Source organism: Diabrotica undecimpunctata, chromosome 10 (genome assembly GCF_040954645.1).
Source record: "Diabrotica undecimpunctata isolate CICGRU chromosome 10, icDiaUnde3, whole genome shotgun sequence".
NCBI classification, from domain to species: Eukaryota; Metazoa; Arthropoda; class Insecta; order Coleoptera; family Chrysomelidae; genus Diabrotica; species Diabrotica undecimpunctata.
In genome coordinates, this window is record NC_092812.1 from 2,125,554 (window position 1) to 2,145,241 (window position 19,688).

At 36.2% G+C, this 19,688-nt stretch overlaps 1 protein-coding gene across 2 annotated transcripts in view; it reads left to right on the plus strand.

Moving 5' to 3' along the window:
* The window catches only part of Apoltp (Apolipoprotein lipid transfer particle), a 1,459,665-nt gene that overhangs the window by 362,296 nt on the left and 1,077,681 nt on the right, over positions 1 to 19,688 (plus strand). For both annotated transcript variants that reach the window (XM_072546518.1, XM_072546519.1), the window contains exon 18: positions 18,114 to 18,292. In XM_072546518.1, coding sequence (XP_072402619.1) covers positions 18,114 to 18,292 — 179 coding nt within the window. The remainder of the gene's footprint in view (positions 1 to 18,113; positions 18,293 to 19,688) is intronic.

Genomic DNA, 19,688 nt, shown 5'->3' on the forward strand with positions numbered 1-19,688 from the left:
CAATAACAGACACTATTCTTTCAGCTGCTAAGACTCATATTGGTAAATCATCATTCTCTCCAAATCGTAAAGCAGTTTCTTGGTGGAACTCTTCTTATAAAGAGGCGATTCGTCCATCCAAAAAAGCTTTAAATAAGTACCAAAAAAATAGAAGCCTTGAAAATATAATAAATTACAAAAAATTCAAAGCCAAGGCCAAACACGTAGTTAAAAAAAGTAAAAAATCATCTTGGCAAGATTACGTATCATCTATCAACGAAAACTCCAATCCTAGCCAACTTTGGGAAAAAATACGACAAATTCAAGGTCAAAAACTAATAATAAAATTACTCGTTTAATTTTAAATAGTATAGAGATCACTTCACATGAACTTATTCCTAACACTTTTGCCAAACATTTCGAAGACAAGTTCAGGAATAAAACCAATAATATTACTTTATCTCATCATGACTTATATTCACACAGAAATCATCTGATATCGTCTGAATATAGTAGATCCCTTAATTCTCCTTTCACTATCCATGAGCTAATATCTGCCTTAGCTAGTAGTAGAAACACTGCAGCTGGGCCCGATGATATTCCTTATGCATTCCTAAAGCACTTGTCTAATTATAGTCTTAATAAACTCCTTAATTTATAAAATATAATCTGGAGTTCCCATAAATTTCCATCTCAGTGGAGCAAATCTTTTGTTATACCAATACTCAAGCCAAATCAGCCAACTATCTTTCCAAAATATTACAGGCCCATCTCTCTCACATGCACTATGTGTAAGCTAATGGAAAAAATGATCAACAAACGTCTTTTATAGTCTCGTATTTTGAAAAACACAAGATTATTCCAAAGGAACAATATGGTAATACTCCAAACCCATATCTCCAACGCAATAAATTGCAAGCAAGATTCGATAGCAACTATCTTTGATATAGAAGGCGCATTTGATACCACCTTTAGAAATCTTTGACAAACTTTTTGAATGCAACCTTACTGGCAACATATACGCATTTATCAAAAACTTCCTAACATCTAGATCGTTCAGGGTTTCTGTCAATAACTTTCTTTCTTCTCCACACATCCAACATGATGGAGTTCCTCAAGGTTCAGTTTTAAGCACATATTTATTCATTCTTTCGATTAGCAAGTTAAGTGAAAATATAGCCACACCAATCAAATGCGTATTATATGCCGATAACCTAATAATGTACTGTCATAGTAAATCTAACGCAACTACTAGTAAAATTCTACAATTAGGAGTAAATGACCTACAAAACAAAGTAGCTTCTCTAGGACTTACCCTCTCCTATTATAAATCCAAAGTTATTAAATTTAGCAGAAGAATGAGTTCTTTTGATCCCGAAATCACTATCAACAACTTCAAATTACCGGTTGTTAATAATTGCAAAATATTAGGGCTAACATTTGATTTAAGATTAACCTGGAAACAACACATACAGGAACTTAAAGGAGTTTGCCTAAAAAGGTTAAATATAATCAAAACACTCTCACATTATCATTGGGGAGCAAGAAACTACGTTACTGAAAGTTTACAGATCACTTATTCGCTTCAAGCTCGACTATGGATATTTCGTCTATATGTCTGGTACTAAATCAATCTTAAATTCACTGAATACAGTTCACAACATAGCTATTCGTCTATGTCTTGGAGAATTCCGTTCTAGTCCGGCAGAAAGTCTTTACTGTGAAGCTAATGAACCTCCTCTATGGCTTAGGCGGGAAAACCTACTTCTCTCCTATGCTGTTGCAATTTCTTCCAATCCGTCCAATCCCGTATATCATTTAATTACATCATCACACCATCCCCATAACATACATCCTATTCCTAATCTTCTACAACCGTTACTAAAAGATATAAATTTGTCTGAAACCAGAACTCTACCATTTTTCAATAATCTCTATTGAACCAACATACTCCCACATCATGATATTTCCCTCACCAAGTTTAACAAGGAAGATACCAGTATTAGTACATTATGAATTCTCTTCCTAGAACTTATAAATATAACATAGTTCTTTACACTGACGCGTCAAAGACTGAAAGTGGTGTTGGATATTCTGGAACCACTATACAACAGCCTATCGAACTCTCTAAAATTTCTCCTCGGTGTAGTATCCACACTGGTGAACTACTAGCTATCTCACGTACTTTCAAATATGCCCAACAATATCCAAATACACACATAACCATATGCTCTTATTCACTTTCCTCTTTACACTCCATTAATGCTATATCCACCAACCATCCTATCATTCAAGATATTCATGACACATATCAGCTTCTTATAAACGAAAATACAACTATCACTCTGATATGGGTACCATCCCATGTTGGTATTAGTGGTAACGAAAAAGCTGATTGCCTTGCCAAAAAAACCGCATCATCCACGGACACCATTATGAATATGCAAATTTGCAACGACCTCAAAGCTAGACTAAAGAAGCTTAATCTATCCACCTGGCAGATTCACTGGAATAATGTTACTTCAGCGCTGCATGAAATTAAACCCTCAGTGAACCTTCTTACCTATCCCAGTTTATCTCAAAAAAATATGGCAATCATACAGAGATTACGTACAACCAAAATGTCAGCACTGCGATACGACTCTTCGAATCAGGCATATACTTATCGAATGCCCTTTTTATACCAAAATACGCCAACAGCTCGATATCAGTACTTACTTCAAAGAGGTCCCAAACAGCACAGACCAAATCAGCAAGGTTATCAAATTCCTTGAGAAAAGTTTACTGCTCAACAAAATATAAATGTTATATTACAAGTTTTTATTATTTTCTCTTTATGTTAAACGTTAACTACATTCTTTTGTAATTTATATGATATTACCATGTAAATCGTAACTCGTGCTAATGACCATAGATGTCACATGCACGTTAATTTAAATAAAAAAAAAATAGATTCATGTTATCAAAACACTTTTTTCTGAAAATAAAACTTTATTTAACACTTTTAAGTGATTGGTTAAAAAAGATGAAAAGCATTTTAAGTGTATAATTAAAAAAGTTTAACATTAAAATGTTTTTTTGGAGTGGAAACAAAACATAGCTTGAAACTAAGTATTATTTAAGACGTCATATTTTAATACTGTATTAAAAAAATAACATTAATAGAAAGTATTTCCTCCTAGAGTGTTAATTACCTACTGGTTGTAAGCATCTTGGAATGCTGTGAATTAAATTTTAAATATATGCCTGGGGAATTGCATTCCATTATTGTTGTTCTGACATCCCTATGCCCAGTGACATAGAAACAGGATTTCTTTTCCTAATATGACACTTTAAAGTGTTCCACATATGTTCGATCGGATTTAAATCCGGGGTATATGGTAGCCAGTATAATGTTTAAAATTGAACCTAATCAAGGTAAACAATCACTATTCTAGCGACATGAAGATGTAAGTTATAGTGCATTAGCACGAATCTATCATATTTAATATGGCCGGCAAAAAATGATCTTCTAAAATGTTTTCAATGTATATGTCAGCTGTTATTCGCTCAATCACCTCCAGAGTTCAGTATGTCCTTTTCAAACAATACCGCCTCAATCATTATGACACCGCCACTAAAACTAACGCTATTTGGTAGAAATAAACGGAAGATTTGTTCTTCAAATTAGGATGGCGATCTTACTACCATCTAGACTGTACTAAAGAATATAACTAATTCCATTTCAAAGGACCACCCACTGCCATGGGAAATTAGAACAAAAGAATTAAACAATACGTAACTTAATGATTAACTTTATTATTACAACATACGAGAGCACTGTTATAGCTTAAAATGTTACTAATAAAATTGTTACATGAACCAAGGATGTTTCCTTCAGTATTAATATACTTGATTAATCATGAGCGCTTGTGAAACATGATGTAGCCTTTAAACTTAAGCTATATAACAATAACTAGATATACTCAATACGCGAGAGTCTAAAACTCAAACCAGTAATGCGTCGAATTTGATCGAATACTAAACTAACACTGGCTAATATGCGAGAGTTGAAAATCCTAACCAAGACGCGACCAGCTAAGCTGGCATACAATTTGATACTGACTACGTGACTATTTTCAAATTATCAGTTTAAATACTAAAATATATTTTTAATGGTGAAAAACAGCTTTTGAATGCTTTATAACAGCGATTTATATGTAATTTCCCCGGAGAAATTTACATCGGTAGATTTTATGAAGTTAGAAATTGTTTGCTACCAGTGGCGTAGCAACACTTGGGGATATAAATTTTTCTATAGACGAAGTTTGGTACATTTGGCTTCCATAACTGAAATCTGCTCCCATCTGTGAACAAAACATTTTTCCACTGATCGATAGTCCATTTAACATGTGCTAGGGCAAATAATAGTTGACATCTCTTGTCGTTTTAAGAGACCCATAGAACTTTGGCAGGCCTTCTTGTTTTATCTTAGTATATTTTAACCTCCGTCTTTTTCTCTCGTTTTTAAGATGCGTGATGTACATCAGCGATTTTGTAAGTTTTGAAGAATTGAAAAGCGGTTGTCTGCGGCACTTATACACGTTTTCTTTCTTTACTCAGTCTTCTTTTGTAATTTCCTGTTTCACGATACTATCTTTTTGTACTCATTAGATAGAGTTACAAATTTTACTACTTCAACCTGATTACAGTATCTAACTCGAGTCAATATATTGTTTTACAAAGTTAAAAAATGTAAACAAAATTCGATTTACCACCGAAAGGCTTGTTTATTTTGGTCTCAACAATTTTGCAAATTTGATGCAGTAATTATAACAATTTATTTATAAATAGTTAAGTGACAGTTACATGAAATACCAGTAAGTGAACACATCATATTAGTTTTCATTAATATAACGTGATCAACCAGTTTTTGGTTGATTTGTAATTTAACAATTATAAATAAGATACGACCCAAAAAACATTATTCCAGTTTTATTACCTGTTTGATTACTAGTCAGGTCAGGTCAGTATTATTTTTAAACATATGTCCCGTATTAAAATCAAAAATGGAACCTAATATTCAGAGTCTCTCTAACACACCACATGTATCGCAATTGCAGACAAATACTAATAAAACCTATTCATCAGCCGCTTCTACATAATGTCCCTCAAAACATCAAGCAATTTGTCTTCAGCGCTTTAGAAAATACGCAACTGTAAGATTACTTAATTCCTTTGGGTAACTTAATTCATCCCAAAAATATTATATTTTCCTCCCGACCATCCAATAATCGAATTTGCATGTACCTTGCAAACAAACAAATCGTAAACGAATTCATGCAAAACCATGGACAAATAGAAATCCAGAACAATATTGTACAAGCTAGAAGACTAATTTCACCAGCAGAACGTATTGTTTTTTCAAACGTATGTCCAACAATACCACACAGTCTGTTAGTTGATTATCTACAAAGTATTGGACTTAATATGGTTTCTCCTGTCACTTTTCTAAAAATCAGTTCCACTCTTCCCGAATATAATCATATTTTTAATTTCAGAAGACAAGTATACGTCAGTCCCCATAATATCTCCTTACCCGACTCATTCACCTTAGGCTTCGATAATAAAACATAATTATCGAATATTCTTGTCTCAAAAAACTATGGCCTGTTATAACTGCAAAAAGTCTGGACATATCGCCACCAACTGTCCCGATAAACTGGAATCAACAACAAATTTAATTGATTCTAATAACATTCAACATACTACTACTTCCTCCTTTGACATCATGTCTCAACCTGCAGTAACATCCATATCAAACAAACAAATTTCCATCCAAGAAAAATAGGCATATAGTCTGAGCAATCCTAACATTGTTAATGGTCAAGGAGAAGTTAACACCATGGAAAGCTGCAAAGTATTAGATATTAATCGATCTTCAGCCGAAACGTAGTATCAATGATGTTCTTACGTCTCCAGAAACAATTCATACAGAAAAACCATTTGCTGTACCTACATCCGAACCTAGAGTCAAGAAAGTTAAAAGCAACGAGAAGCATACATGCATAAAATTAACAAAATCATATGATCTTTCAAAAATCTCTGAATCAAAATCATTTACCCACATTTTTTCTCAATTTTCACCAATTAAATCTACTTCTAAGGAATGTTACCGGCGTGCAAGATCGTTCTTACATATTATTCAAGACTTTACTTCTGACCTCCTGGGATTAGTTCATATGCTAACTAAAGTTCATCCACAATTAAAAGATAGATCAACCAAAAGTCATATCACCTTCTTAAAAATCGGCCGACACTTGGGTAACGACATCTCTGAATCCGAGGGCGAGTCATCCCAGGTTAGCCCGTAAATTTATATTTTTCGTAACATAATTCACTAAACTACTGAAATGGAATATATACGGATTTTTCCATCGACTTCCAACCTTACAAAATCTGATTTCTGAATTCTCTACCGAAATAATATGTCTCCAAGAAACAAATTTAAACCCCCAAAAAAACTAAAATTCTAAATATTTTAACATTTTTAGAAAAGATAGAGTACGTAACATTAATTTCTCTTCAGGTAGAGTTATGACACTTGTCAAAAAATCTTTGGTTGCAAATGTTTTTCCTGTTAATAGTAAGATTGAAGCTATAATTATAGAGATCACCGCTCCCTTTCCAATTTTTATATGTAACATTTACCTTCCATCTAGTTCCTCAGCTACATATGAAGATTTAAAAAATCTTATCGAACAGATACCCTCTCATCGAAATATCGTAGGTGATTTTAACGGTCATAACTTTATCTGGGGGTCTAAGCGTACTGATCATAGAGTAAAACTTCTAGAAAAGGTAATGCAGGATCTTCAATTAAATCATCTACAAGATTTAACATAATATGCACCGGAGAATCTTCCGTGATAGATTTAAGCTTCCATGATCGAGGTCTAGCTCCACGTCTCTCTTGGACTGTTCTCGAGTATATTTTTATGGTAGCGACCATCACCCTATTACCATTCACAATCTTTTAGGTCAGCCTTGTCCAATATCTTTCCTGCACAAATGGAATATAAATTCGGCTAAGTGGATCGATTTTGAAAATTATATAAATAAGGCTTTGGAGAGTCTCATACTGACATAATATAAACGATTCTTTAGGTACCTTTAATAGTGTCATTTTGCAGATTGCGGAGCTCTTCATCAGCAAAACAAAGCCAGTACCCATCTCTTTGGTCAAAATCTATCATTCTCCCATTTTCAAAAGCCAAAAATCTCATCTAGACCCCGATTCCTATAGACCGATAAGCCTAACTTGTGCAATGGGCAAGCTACTAGAAAAAATTATTAACTGAAGGCTGATTTGGCATCTAGAAAATTCGAACTTACTTATAAACGAACAAAATGGTTTTCCACAAAACCGATCCGGGAAAGACAACATATTAGACCTGGAAATTGATACTCATGAATCTGTGGCAACAAAACAGCATTGTATCGCAGTATTTTTTGACTTAAGAAAAGCATTTAATACATGTTGGAGATTCAACATTTTAAAAAAGTTGGTCATGGAATATCCATAGAAATTGCCTTCAATTTATTAAAAACTTTCTAGAAAACAGATACTTTCGTGTAAGAGTTAACAACTACTATTGAAAAGCAGGACGAAAAAAACGGTATTCGGTATTCCTCAAGGCTTAATTATTAGTCCCACAGTTTTCTTAATCGCTATTAATGACATAATTAAAAACCTCAAAAAACCTTTAAAAACACGTTTATATGCAGATGACTTGGTGGTTTATGTAAGATACTAATTTAACTTTAATAATTTTCACGTCAAAGTCAAAACTTCTTTCACGAGACACAAAAATCCGGATATATAAGACCATAATACGACCAGCAGTCGCGTATGGAAGCGACACATGGACGCTAACAAAAAGAGAAATAAATAAATTGCTGGTGTGGGAACGTAAAATTCTTCGAATGATATATGGCCCTTGCAGAGACAGCGTGACAGACGAATGGAGGGGCAGATACAATAACGAATTAGAGTCTCTATTCGGAAAAGAAAAATTTAGTCAGATATATAAAGGCCAATAGGCAGGGCATGTGATATGCAGTAACGACAATCGCCTTATTAACAATGTGTTCTGGGAAAGGCCAGAGGGAAGAAGGTCTGTGGGGCGGCCTAGAAAGAGGTGGAAAGATGCAGTCAAAGAAGATCTAGAGAAAATGGGAGTGCGACAATGGGAATTACTGGCACAGGACCGACAAACATGGAAGGCAATAGTGAACGCGGCAAAGACTCACGAAGAGTTGTAGCGCCATTGATGATGATGATGAACAATTTTGCAAAGTTTCTTACAAAAACTCGAAGAGTGGTCTCGCGATACTGGTTTTCAATTCTCGGTTACAAAAACCATAGATATGGTATTCTCAAGAAAGAACTTTTTAAATAACCCCGACTCAAGTTTTTGAATAGGTACATCGCTATCCTTTAAATCATGTGTAAAATTCTGAAGTATGTGGTTTGATAATCAACTTACTTAAAAACAACATACTAGGCAATTAGTATTGACTTATAAGAAACTTAACCTAATGAGAACACTGTCAAATAGATATTGGGGCTCTAATCTCTCTACCTTACTTACAATCTGCACATCTCTAATTAGATCAAAAATTGATTATGGATCAATCGCTTACGCGTCTGCTTCTCCTATATTATTAAAACAGCTAGACTCTATCCACAACACAGCACTTAGACTCTCTCTCGGCGCATTTCCAACGTCACCGGTGGTATATTCCGAAAGTGGGGAGCCTTTATTATATCACTCCGAATTTCTTTAACACTATCACACGCAACATCAATAGCCTTAAATGTAAACAAATCTCTATTTAATAATACGTTCACTAATAAATATATAAATCTCTTTACCAATAGCACCAAACATAAGCCTTACTATGAGCCAGTACGGTGTTACCTGAGATGTCTTAATATCAAATTCCCAAATACTTTTGCAATCAATATTTAAAGCCCCTCACCTTGAATAATTAATACTCCAAATTTAAATACTGGTCTAAACCAATTTAACAAACAAATTAATACTCACGCAGATATTAAGAATAATCTAGATCTAATTCTCCGTCAGCATTACGAACATTGCTATAAAATCTTTACAGATGCATCTAAGTGTGATAAAGGAATAGGTGCATTCTTTACCCGTTATTTATCAATTTCGTCTTCCAACCTTCTTTTCGATTTTCTCCGCTAAGCTCTTCTTCTTAGTCGTTAACCTGATGCAGGTATCGTGATATCATGAAGCTATTAACTAAATTTCCCAATGTTCCTCCACGTTTTTCTATCTTCTGCCATTCTTGCACATTCTGACAATGGAGCGCCAATGGTAGCAACAATATGGTCCGTGTATCGTGTGGGAGATCTACCTCTATTTCTTTTGCCTTCTACTTTTCCTTGGATGGTAAGTTTTTCAAGACCATTTCTTCGAAGGACATGTCCAAAATAGCTTATTATTTGTTCTGATATTTGTGTTCTTAGTCTTTTCTTTATGTTTAGCTGGTCCAGTATGGATTCATTTGTTCTTCGGGCCACCCATGGTATTCTCAGCATTCGTCTCCAGCAGTACATCTCAAATACATCTATGTTCTTTTTGTCTTTCTCAGTAAGGGTCCAGCATTCCGATGCATAAGTAAAAACTGGAAAAACTAGACTTCTTACTAGTCTCATTTTTGTATCGGTAGTTATTTCATGGCTTTTCCAAATTTTTGTTAATTTTGCCATAGCGCTTTTTGCGATTGCTGACCGCCGCTTTATTTCTTCAGTACAGCCTCCTTTGTTGGTTACTAATGAGCCCAGGTTCACAAATTTATCTACAACAGCGATGTTGTTTATCATGACCAGATGATTTTGATTGTTGTTAGCTCTGTCAATTATCATGATTCTCGTTTTATCTCTGTTTATTTTAAGACCCATCGTTAAGCTTACGTCTTCTATCCGTTGTAGCAGGTGAATCAATTCAGCTTCAGAACTAGCGAGGATAGTAGTATCATCTGCATATCTCAAGTTGCAAATCTTCTTCCCGCCAATGGTGATGCCACCGTTCCAGCCCTCAGTAGCTTTCCGCATTATCCATTCACCATAGATGTTAAATAGAATTGGGCTTAGTATGCAGCCTTGTCTCACGCCCTTTGTGACCCTGAAACTATCGGTTAGTTCCCCATTTATTCTAACTCTGGCATAATTGTTATTGTACAGGCTTTTAATTAGCAGTATCAGATGATAAGGGACTCCCATTTCAGACAAAACCTGCCACATTTTACTCCAGTTGACCAAATCGAAAGCTTTACTATAATCTATGAAGCACAAATATGTTGTGATGTTAAATTCTCTGGATTTTTCTACAATCTGCCGTACGTTTAAAATTTGTTCTCTAGTACCACGTCCGGGAACGAAACCTGCTTGTTCCTCCGCAATGTTAGGTAGTAAAAAGGGCTTTATCCTCTCGAGAATTATGTGTAAGAGTATCTTACTGCAATGCGCAATTAGAGCAATTGTTTGATAGTTACTACATAAATCTTTCGCTCCCTTTTTATGTATGGGAATATATAGTGATTGTGTCCAGTCCTCAGGCCATTTACCTGTCTCCCACACTCTTTGACAAATTTGATGTATTATATCCACTCCAACGTCATCTAGGGCCCAAATCATTTCAATAGGTATGTTATCTGGACCGGCAGCTTTCTGACTTTTTTGCCTCATAATTGCTGCTTCAACTTCACTTTTGAGTACGTCAGGTTCCGTCACCAAACTGGCATCTTCTTGTTGTGATGGGGCGTCTGTGCTTTCCTCCATCATCAGTCGTCCACAGTATTCTTTCCATCTGTGTAAAATATCTTTTTTAGAAGTGAGTAGAGTTCCGTTATCATCTTTGATAGCAAGGTAGTTTGGTGTAAAGGAACGCGTTATCTGCTTAATTTTTTTAAACATGTCTCTGGTCTCAGTTTTGGTTTTATGCCCTTCTATTTCCATGCAGATTTTGTTCAAGTGTGTGTTCTTGTCCTTTTTGCAGAGTCGTTTTATTTGACCGTTCAGTGCTTTATGGGCCTCTTTATCACTTTCACTGTTCAGTCCTGTGGCTTTTAAGCACTTCCTCTCCTGTATTTTAGTCCACGTGGAGTCTGTTATCCATTGTTTCCTTCTTTCTTCTCTATCACTCTTAATGTTTTTCGCAGCATTATGCAATATGGATTTTGTTTTTGTCCATATGCTATGTGAGGACTCTTCTGGATTTAATGATTGTTTGAGGTCACATAGCTTTTGCGTTGCGGCTTTTTTGTACGGATCGTTATATCTTAGATGCCATTTAGTTGTTGTATTTCCTGTTTTTGGACTGTTTCTTAACTTCATGCGGAATTCAGCTGAAAAAAATTGATGGTCGCTATTACAATCTTTTCCTGGATAGGTCTTAACATCCTTAACAGCGCTCCTCCAACGGGTTTTTACCATTATAAAATCTATCTGATTTCTGTATCTATTTCCTGGTGATATCCAAGTGTATAGTCGTCTTGGGTGATGTTGAAAGCCTGTATTAGTAACAAACAGGTTGTTGTCTATACAAAAGTGTAGCAAGCGTTCTCCTCTGTCATTTCTTTGGCCAAGTCCATATAATCCGACGGTCTCTCGCAAGTAATGGTCTTCTGTAGTTACACCAATTTTAGCGTTGAAATCGCCTACGACTGCTGTGATTTCTCTATTTGTAAGCTTCCTAAGCGTCTGCTCCAACGTACTATAAAATGTTTCGATCTCTTCATCGTGAGCTTCGCTTGTTGGGGCATATATTTGTACTACATTAAGATTAACTGGACTGGCATTCATTCTGACAACAATTATCCGATCGCTGACGGTTATGTATTCTTTTAAGGAGGTTTTAATGGCATTATTTACTATCACTGCCACGCCATTCCGAGATTGTTTATCATTGCCGGAGAAATAAATATCATTGCCATTTTTTGACGTATAATGTCCTTTATCCTTCCAGTGGGTTTCAGATAGACCTACAATGGCATAATTGTGTATTTCGTTTTCCACTACATCCAATTTTCCGGGTTCCAGCAATCCTCGAACATTCCACGTACCAATTTTGAGGGTGCTCCATATTTTTATGTTTATTCCAGACTCAGAGTTTCCATGCCGTGCCTGGTTTCTCACAACATCATGGCCGGTAGCCCATTTCACACCATCAGCCCCGGACGCTGATTGGCGCCAATTGCTAGTTGGATCGCTCGGCATACTGATATGTTTAGAGGTCATCTTTCATGATAGTCTGAGCTCTATGCAATGCTTAAAGCTATCATGCATATAAATTATAATATTATTTCTAACTCTTATCTTATCTTAAGTAACTCACTAAGCGCCCTTCAAACCCTTAAACAGATCTATCCTAAAGGTCCCCTTGAGAAACTGATAAAACTAGAACTTATACTGGTGGTTTATGTAAGATACTAATTTAACTTTAATAATTTTCACGTCAAAGTCAAAACTTCTTTCACGAGACACAAAAATCCGGATATATAAGACCATAATACGACCAGCAGTCGCGTATGGAAGCGACACATGGACGCTAACAAAAAGAGAAATAAATAAATTGCTGGTGTGGGAACGTAAAATTCTTCGAATGATATATGGCCCTTGCAGAGACAGCGTGACAGACGAATGGAGGGGCAGATACAATAACGAATTAGAGTCTCTATTCGGAAAAGAAAAATTTAGTCAGATATATAAAGGCCAATAGGCAGGGCATGTGATATGCAGTAACGACAATCGCCTTATTAACAATGTGTTCTGGGAAAGGCCAGAGGGAAGAAGGTCTGTGGGGCGGCCTAGAAAGAGGTGGAAAGATGCAGTCAAAGAAGATCTAGAGAAAATGGGAGTGCGACAATGGGAATTACTGGCACAGGACCGACAAACATGGAAGGCAATAGTGAACGCGGCAAAGACTCACGAAGAGTTGTAGCGCCATTGATGATGATGATGAACAATTTTGCAAAGTTTCTTACAAAAACTCGAAGAGTGGTCTCGCGATACTGGTTTTCAATTCTCGGTTACAAAAACCATAGATATGGTATTCTCAAGAAAGAACTTTTTAAATAACCCCAACTCAAGTTTTTCAATAGGTACATCGCTATCCTTTAAATCATGTGTAAAATTCTGAAGTATGTGGTTTGATAATCAACTTACTTAAAAACAACATACTAGGCAATTAGTATTGACTTATAAGAAACTTAACCTAATGAGAACACTGTCAAATAGATATTGGGGCTCTAATCTCTCTACCTTACTTACAATCTGCACATCTCTAATTAGATCAAAAATTGATTATGGATCAATCGCTTACGCGTCTGCTTCTCCTATATTATTAAAACAGCTAGACTCTATCCACAACACAGCACTTAGACTCTCTCTCGGCGCATTTCCAACGTCACCGGTGGTATATTCCGAAAGTGGGGAGCCTTTATTATATCACTCCGAATTTCTTTAACACTATCACACGCAACATCAATAGCCTTAAATGTAAACAAATCTCTATTTAATAATACGTTCACTAATAAATATATAAATCTCTTTACCAATAGCACCAAACATAAGCCTTACTATGAGCCAGTACGGTGTTACCTGAGATGTCTTAATATCAAATTCCCAAATACTTTTGCAATCAATATTTAAAGCCCCTCACCTTGAATAATTAATACTCCAAATTTAAATACTGGTCTAAACCAATTTAACAAACAAATTAATACTCACGCAGATATTAAGAATAATCTAGATCTAATTCTCCGTCAGCATTACGAACATTGCTATAAAATCTTTACAGATGCATCTAAGTGTGATAAAGGAATAGGTGCATTCTTTACCCGTTATTTATCAATTTCGTCTTCCAACCTTCTTTTCGATTTTCTCCGCTAAGCTCTTCTTCTTAGTCGTTAACCTGATGCAGGTATCGTGATATCATGAAGCTATTAACTAAATTTCCCAATGTTCCTCCACGTTTTTCTATCTTCTGCCATTCTTGCACATTCTGACAATGGAGCGCCAATGGTAGCAACAATATGGTCCGTGTATCGTGTGGGAGATCTACCTCTATTTCTTTTGCCTTCTACTTTTCCTTGGATGGTAAGTTTTTCAAGACCATTTCTTCGAAGGACATGTCCAAAATAGCTTATTATTTGTTCTGATATTTGTGTTCTTAGTCTTTTCTTTATGTTTAGCTGGTCCAGTATGGATTCATTTGTTCTTCGGGCCACCCATGGTATTCTCAGCATTCGTCTCCAGCAGTACATCTCAAATACATCTATGTTCTTTTTGTCTTTCTCAGTAAGGGTCCAGCATTCCGATGCATAAGTAAAAACTGGAAAAACTAGACTTCTTACTAGTCTCATTTTTGTATCGGTAGTTATTTCATGGCTTTTCCAAATTTTTGTTAATTTTGCCATAGCGCTTTTTGCGATTGCTGACCGCCGCTTTATTTCTTCAGTACAGCCTCCTTTGTTGGTTACTAATGAGCCCAGGTTCACAAATTTATCTACAACAGCGATGTTGTTTATCATGACCAGATGATTTTGATTGTTGTTAGCTCTGTCAATTATCATGATTCTCGTTTTATCTCTGTTTATTTTAAGACCCATCGTTAAGCTTACGTCTTCTATCCGTTGTAGCAGGTGAATCAATTCAGCTTCAGAACTAGCGAGGATAGTAGTATCATCTGCATATCTCAAGTTGCAAATCTTCTTCCCGCCAATGGTGATGCCACCGTTCCAGCCCTCAGTAGCTTTCCGCATTATCCATTCACCATAGATGTTAAATAGAATTGGGCTTAGTATGCAGCCTTGTCTCACGCCCTTTGTGACCCTGAAACTATCGGTTAGTTCCCCATTTATTCTAACTCTGGCATAATTGTTATTGTACAGGCTTTTAATTAGCAGTATCAGATGATAAGGGACTCCCATTTCAGACAAAACCTGCCACATTTTACTCCAGTTGACCAAATCGAAAGCTTTACTATAATCTATGAAGCACAAATATGTTGTGATGTTAAATTCTCTGGATTTTTCTACAATCTGCCGTACGTTTAAAATTTGTTCTCTAGTACCACGTCCGGGAACGAAACCTGCTTGTTCCTCCGCAATGTTAGGTAGTAAAAAGGGCTTTATCCTCTCGAGAATTATGTGTAAGAGTATCTTACTGCAATGCGCAATTAGAGCAATTGTTCGATAGTTACTACATAAATCTTTCGCTCCCTTTTTATGTATGGGAATATATAGTGATTGTGTCCAGTCCTCAGGCCATTTACCTGTCTCCCACACTCTTTGACAAATTTGATGTATTATATCCACTCCAACGTCATCTAGGGCCCAAATCATTTCAATAGGTATGTTATCTGGACCGGCAGCTTTCTGACTTTTTTGCCTCATAATTGCTGCTTCAACTTCACTTTTGAGTACGTCAGGTTCCGTCACCAAACTGGCATCTTCTTGTTGTGATGGGGCGTCTGTGCTTTTCTCCATCATCAGTCGTCCACAGTATTCTTTCCATCTGTGTAAAATATCTTTTTTAGAAGTGAGTAGAGTTCCGTTATCATCTTTGATAGCAAGGTAGTTTGGTGTAAAGGAACGCGTTATCTGCTTAATTTTTTTAAACATGTCTCTGGTCTCAGTTTTGGTTTTATGCCCTTCTATTTCCATGCAGATTTTGTTCAAGTGTGTGTTCTTGTCCTTTTTGCAGAGTCGTTTTATTTGACCGTTCAGTGCTTTATGGGCCTCTTTATCACTTTCACTGTTCAGTCCTGTGGCTTTTAAGCACTTCCTCTCCTGTATTTTAGTCCACGTGGAGTCTGTTATCCATTGTTTCCTTCTTTCTTCTCTATCACTCTTAATGTTTTTCGCAGCATTATGCAATATGGATTTTGTTTTTGTCCATATGCTATGTGAGGACTCTTCTGGATTTAATGATTGTTTGAGGTCACATAGCTTTTGCGTTGCGGCTTTTTTGTACGGATCGTTATATCTTAGATGCCATTTAGTTGTTGTATTTCCTGTTTTTGGACTGTTTCTTAACTTCATGCGGAATTCAGCTGATAAAAATTGATGGTCGCTATTACAATCTTTTCCTGGATAGGTCTTAACATCCTTAACAGCGCTCCTCCAACGGGTTTTTACCATTATAAAATCTATCTGATTTCTGTATCTATTTCCTGGTGATATCCAAGTGTATAGTCGTCTTGGGTGATGTTGAAAGCCTGTATTAGTAACAAACAGGTTGTTGTCTATACAAAAGTGTAGCAAGCGTTCTCCTCTGTCATTTCTTTGGCCAAGTCCATATAATCCGACGGTCTCTCGCAAGTAATGGTCTTCTGTAGTTACACCAATTTTAGCGTTGAAATCGCCTACGACTGCTGTGATTTCTCTATTTGTAAGCTTCCTAAGCGTCTGCTCCAACGTACTATAAAATGTTTCGATCTCTTCATCGTGAGCTTCGCTTGTTGGGGCATATATTTGTACTACATTAAGATTAACTGGACTGGCATTCATTCTGACAACAATTATCCGATCGCTGACGGTTATGTATTCTTTTAAGGAGGTTTTAATGGCATTATTTACTATCACTGCCACGCCATTCCGAGATTGTTTATCATTGCCGGAGAAATAAATATCATTGCCATTTTTTGACGTATAATGTCCTTTATCCTTCCAGTGGGTTTCAGATAGACCTACAATGGCATAATTGTGTATTTCGTTTTCCACTACATCCAATTTTCCGGGTTCCAGCAATCCTCGAACATTCCACGTACCAATTTTGAGGGTGCTCCATATTTTTATGTTTATTCCAGACTCAGAGTTTCCATGCCGTGCCTGGTTTCTCACAACATCATGGCCGGTAGCCCATTTCACACCATCAGCCCCGGACGCTGATTGGCGCCAATTGCTAGTTGGATCGCTCGGCATACTGATATGTTTAGAGGTCATCTTTCATGATAGTCTGAGCTCTATGCAATGCTTAAAGCTATCATGCATATAAATTATAATATTATTTCTAACTCTTATCTTATCTTAAGTAACTCACTAAGCGCCCTTCAAACCCTTAAACAGATCTATCCTAAAGGTCCCCTTGAGAAACTGATAAAACTAGAACTTATACAGGCTCAAGAAAATTCTAGGAGTATCAGATTTATATGGATTCCATCCCACATTGGCATTGCAGGCAACGAAAGTGCGTACCAATGCGCAAGTGAAATTGCTAAATGTGTCGATATACAAAAAGCCGAGTATCGAAATACCGCAAGTGAGATAAAAGCTTTTATAGAGAATTGAGTTCTGTGCAAGTGGAAACACGAATGGCAATCTTCGCAAACATCACTGAAGCAAATTAAAAACAACGGTACAGCTTGGGAACCCTCAACCAGGAACAGAAGAGAACAATTGGTGATAACGAGATTACGAATTGGACACACGAGACTTACCCATTCATACATTCATACTCATTCTCCAAAAGTGATCCACCTATATATGAAACATATAATGTATAAGTTACCGTTAACCAGTAATTAATTGAATGCCATAGTTTTGCCAATTTTCGTGTTACATTTAACATACCTAATAGTATAAGTAATTTATTAGGCACTAATTTTTCAACAAACAATATTGTAAATTTCTAAAAATCTATAGGAATATTTTCTAAACTCTAATTTCGTAATTCTGTAGCCGCCGCTAATAACTATTATGGTGGATGCGGCTGAAATTTCTAAAAAGAAAAAAATTCGATTTATGTTTTGTCAGCGTTATTTGAAAGTACTGAACCGCCAACATATTTTACAATTTCAGGATAATATTTTTTAATAAAACACTCAAACTTAAAATAAATGTTAATAAAACGAAATTACTATTGCATGCATCTATTTCTCAATGACTACCACCATGTCTCTATTTTCAAACTTCTTTCCTGAGGGTTTCCCCAAGTATTTCAATTGCAGAATATATTCATAAATTTTTGTCTAAATATGAATTTTTGTTATTATTTAACTTTATTAGTTTTGATGTAACATAGCTTTATATGCTTTTATATTTTTAATTTTAATTTTTAGGGAGACCTAGACAGGAAGGATACATACGACTATGAAATATTTGTTAAGCATCAAAAAGTTTCTACAAATTATACAACATCTGAAGTTTATCTGAAATATGGCAGAAAATCTTACAGCTATTCTGGAACTGTTTATGATGGTGACTACAAACGAATTAACGCCAATATTCACATTGATCAGTAAGTATACAGAGGTCGGCTAATTTATGCTAGTCAAAAATCCGTAACAGGTCGATTTTTAATTTTAAATCACGATTTGTTTAATAATGTGCGAAAAAGACGATGCCAATTTTGACATGGTGACCTAATCGTTGATTTTTAAATTGATATGTGGCTCTGGTAATACCTTATTTGAAAGGTCCTTTAATAATATATTCAGCAACTTAATCCAGTAATGTTGATACAGGAAAAATAAAAAGTAATTTAATTTAATCAGATAATAATTTCGGAATTAACGCAATACTTGTCAGCTAAATTAAATGCTCAAAATTTCATCGACCGACATGTTAATAAATAAATCAACACATTCTTCTTGTACGTAACAGAGTAATTCTCTTAACTTCGTCTCTAATTAGGTCTTGCAATTCCTGTAGAATTTGCGATTGATCTACATAAACGCATGCTTTTAAATAACCCCATAGAAAAAATCTAAAGTTCTGAAATCAGTAGTTCGACAGAGGAGGTCGAACAGTGAATACGTGCCAAGGAGAAAGCGACTGATCAGCGGCCACAGAGCTTTTCAGCTCTCGGTGAGTAAGACACCTTAAGTGGCACTGATAGTCTATTTTGACGAGGCACTGTAGTAAAATCCGAAGCGCAGCATCAAGCGGGAGTTTGTAAGTGGGTTAAACCGAGCGATATTATTTTTATTAACATCTCTCGGAGGTCGATAGACAAACAAACGCTCATCATAGTGGCTCAGACGGTCCCGGGTTACCCTAAGACGCATCTGGAATGACACTGTAAGGTCTTAAATATTTGAATTTAGGATCGGACAGAAACGACCCCAGAGTCTAGTGAAAGAGAAACGGCAAGAGGATCCCTCCCTGTGAACACAGAAAGAGAACAACCTCGTAGGTCCCTGGACGGCACCCAGAAACCGTTCTGGCAGCAGCCAGCCGGTAGATAAAATCAGAGTCTACTGAGTAGAATTTCCTTAAAAAATGTATGAACCTTACGTTAACCGCATTACGGCATCATGAGTGATTACCCTCCCCCAGAGTGTGATGAGACGCAAGTGGCATTACAAGAAGCAGACGATGATGACAGCCAGTCATCCACCCCCTTCGTTGCTAGCTCCATTAAGAGATACAACAATTTTTTATCTAAAATTAATACGACCGTGGAACATACCCACGTTTGCACCCCAAAATGCGATGAATAAAATGACGACGGTACATACGTGTCGTACAGTCAGACTAAGATGAGGAGTCTCACCTAGCTCGCTCGGCAATCGACGAATCGCCCCCAACTATCATGGAAGACGTCACAATCGAGGTAGTGGAAACCCCATTAAAACAAAACAAAAACGACTTAGGACCCCAGGAGATTCCTTTGATGAAGAGGAAGATGCAAA